We start from the raw sequence: 1918 nt of genomic DNA, 5'->3' as shown, positions 1-1918 counted from the left end.
AAGAAGAAGAAGAAGAAGAAGAAGAAGAAGAAGAAGAAGAAGAAGAAGAAGAAAAGAAGAAGAAGAAGAAGAAGAAGACATGCAGTTTGAAACTGGCGATTGAAGGCTCTCTGGAACGAATGTAACTGAGCTAGGCATACCAAGAAGCCGTTATTGTTTAAACTTAGTTACTTCGCTACTTTAGAACTACAAAGTTACAGTCCCTAGTTTTGAGGAGTTTGACGTAAAACATTTTTAGTTACGCTACGTGTCTAGCTTTTTCGAATGCGTATCTTTGAAAAATAGGAACATCTCAATGAACACCAAAATGAAAGTTCTGAAATGCTATGTTTGGTAAACGCTTCTATATGGCTGTGAATGCTGGACAATCACTAAAGGCTGTGAAAATAAAATAGAGGCAACAGAAATGTGGTTTCTTAGCAGACTGCTTAGAGTATCGTGGAAGGAAAAACAATCAAATGAGGTAGTGCTTGATGAAGCTCACGTGGGACGTTCAGTGTTAAAAACAATCCGGAAACGACAAAAGCAGTTTTTGGGACACATAAATAGACATAAGGGTTTTGAACATCTAGCTCTCACTGGCAAAATTGAGGGCAAGCGAGGCAGGGGAAGGCCCAGAACAACATACTTAGGGAAACTAAACAAATGGGTAACAGGAAAAGATCAGGGAAACGTAGCTTTTTTTAGAGCATCCCAGCAAAGGAATGAACGGAGAACCGTGATCGCCGATGTCTGTCGCAGATCTGGCACTGGATGATGATGATGATCTTTGAGCATCTGGATAATTACGTCGAATAATCTTACGATTTGGATAGTTCAGAGAGAGCAGTAAAGTTTCTGACCTCATGGCCTTATATAGTAACTCAAAACAAATTTATAAATTCTCAGATAGAACGTTGTGATTCTAAGCTAACGACTAGCAAAGAATAATTTTAGAAGTGAACCTGTGGGTGTGTGAGTTGACAGCGCTATTCCGATAATAAAGATCTTAAAAACAATCTTAATTAAATGTATAACAAAGGAACTTTTACTTTTCTTTGCATCATCATAGTTAAGTCCAAGATCGAAGTGACAGTACATTGTCTTTGCGCAATTGTTTATCACAGTCCTGTATACAGTCAAACGCATTTTTATCTTGTTTAATTTGACATTTTAAATGAGTGTGTTGTGGGTGGGTGTGTGTGTGGGGGGGGGGGGGGGTCCTTGGGAGTAAATTTGACTTTTTAAATGTGTATTTTTTTCCCTCAGGTGTAAATTTGACTTTGCAGCATTCCAGAAACACTTGAACTTTCGCATTGCCGGCCTGGCCTATTTCCATAGCCGCCAGGACGCTTTTGCAAGATCGGTGAGTGACCTCGGTAGTCTAGTAAAGTGGTTAGGCTACCAGACTCGTATTCGTGAGGTTGCAGGTTAAGGGTTCGAGCCTCAGGCTCGACATTATGTCCTTTGGAAAGGCACTTTACACGATTTTACCCCCTACACGATCCAGATGGGAATGGGTGCCCAGCTAAAGACAGCGAAAGATCTTGTCAGTACGTTTGTGTTTTAGCTCCTAATGGCAGCTTGCGCTATATGCTTCCCAGGAAGTTGAGATTGTCTCAGAATGCTCTCAGGTCAGCTGGGGTAATATTTAATATTACATTGTAAAGCGCATAGAGCTTGATGCTGAGCGGGAGTTTGCACTATGCAAATGCTATGCTTCATTAGTTGAAATAATATGGTCTGACACTTGAAGGAGAAGCAGAATAATTTGCTTATTTTCTTTTCATTCTTTCTTTCTCACTCCCTCTTCATCAGGTGATGTTTAGAGGTCTTGAGAGAACGAACTCTACCCAAGATGCAGCTCAAGTATGCGCAGGAGTACCTGGCTACGCCGACCCGTGCCCCAGTCCATGCCCTGTGTAGTGAACATTACTCC

At 41.1% G+C, this 1918-nt stretch overlaps 1 protein-coding gene across 1 annotated transcript in view; it reads left to right on the top strand.

Moving 5' to 3' along the window:
- LOC101855679 overlaps positions 1-1918 on the top strand; it is a 3579-nt gene extending 1661 nt beyond the window's left edge. The window contains exons 3-4 of the mRNA XM_005110303.3: positions 1249-1345; positions 1798-1918. Coding sequence (XP_005110360.1) covers positions 1249-1345; positions 1798-1905 — 205 coding nt within the window. The 3' untranslated portion in view covers positions 1906-1918. The remainder of the gene's footprint in view (positions 1-1248; positions 1346-1797) is intronic.

The sequence above is a fragment of the Aplysia californica genome, unplaced genomic scaffold (genome assembly GCF_000002075.1).
Source record: "Aplysia californica isolate F4 #8 unplaced genomic scaffold, AplCal3.0 scaffold00872, whole genome shotgun sequence".
In the NCBI taxonomy this organism is placed as follows: Eukaryota; Metazoa; Mollusca; class Gastropoda; order Aplysiida; family Aplysiidae; genus Aplysia; species Aplysia californica.
Note: the sequence above shows the minus strand (reverse complement) of the source record. Positions and strands in the feature narration are given on the sequence as shown.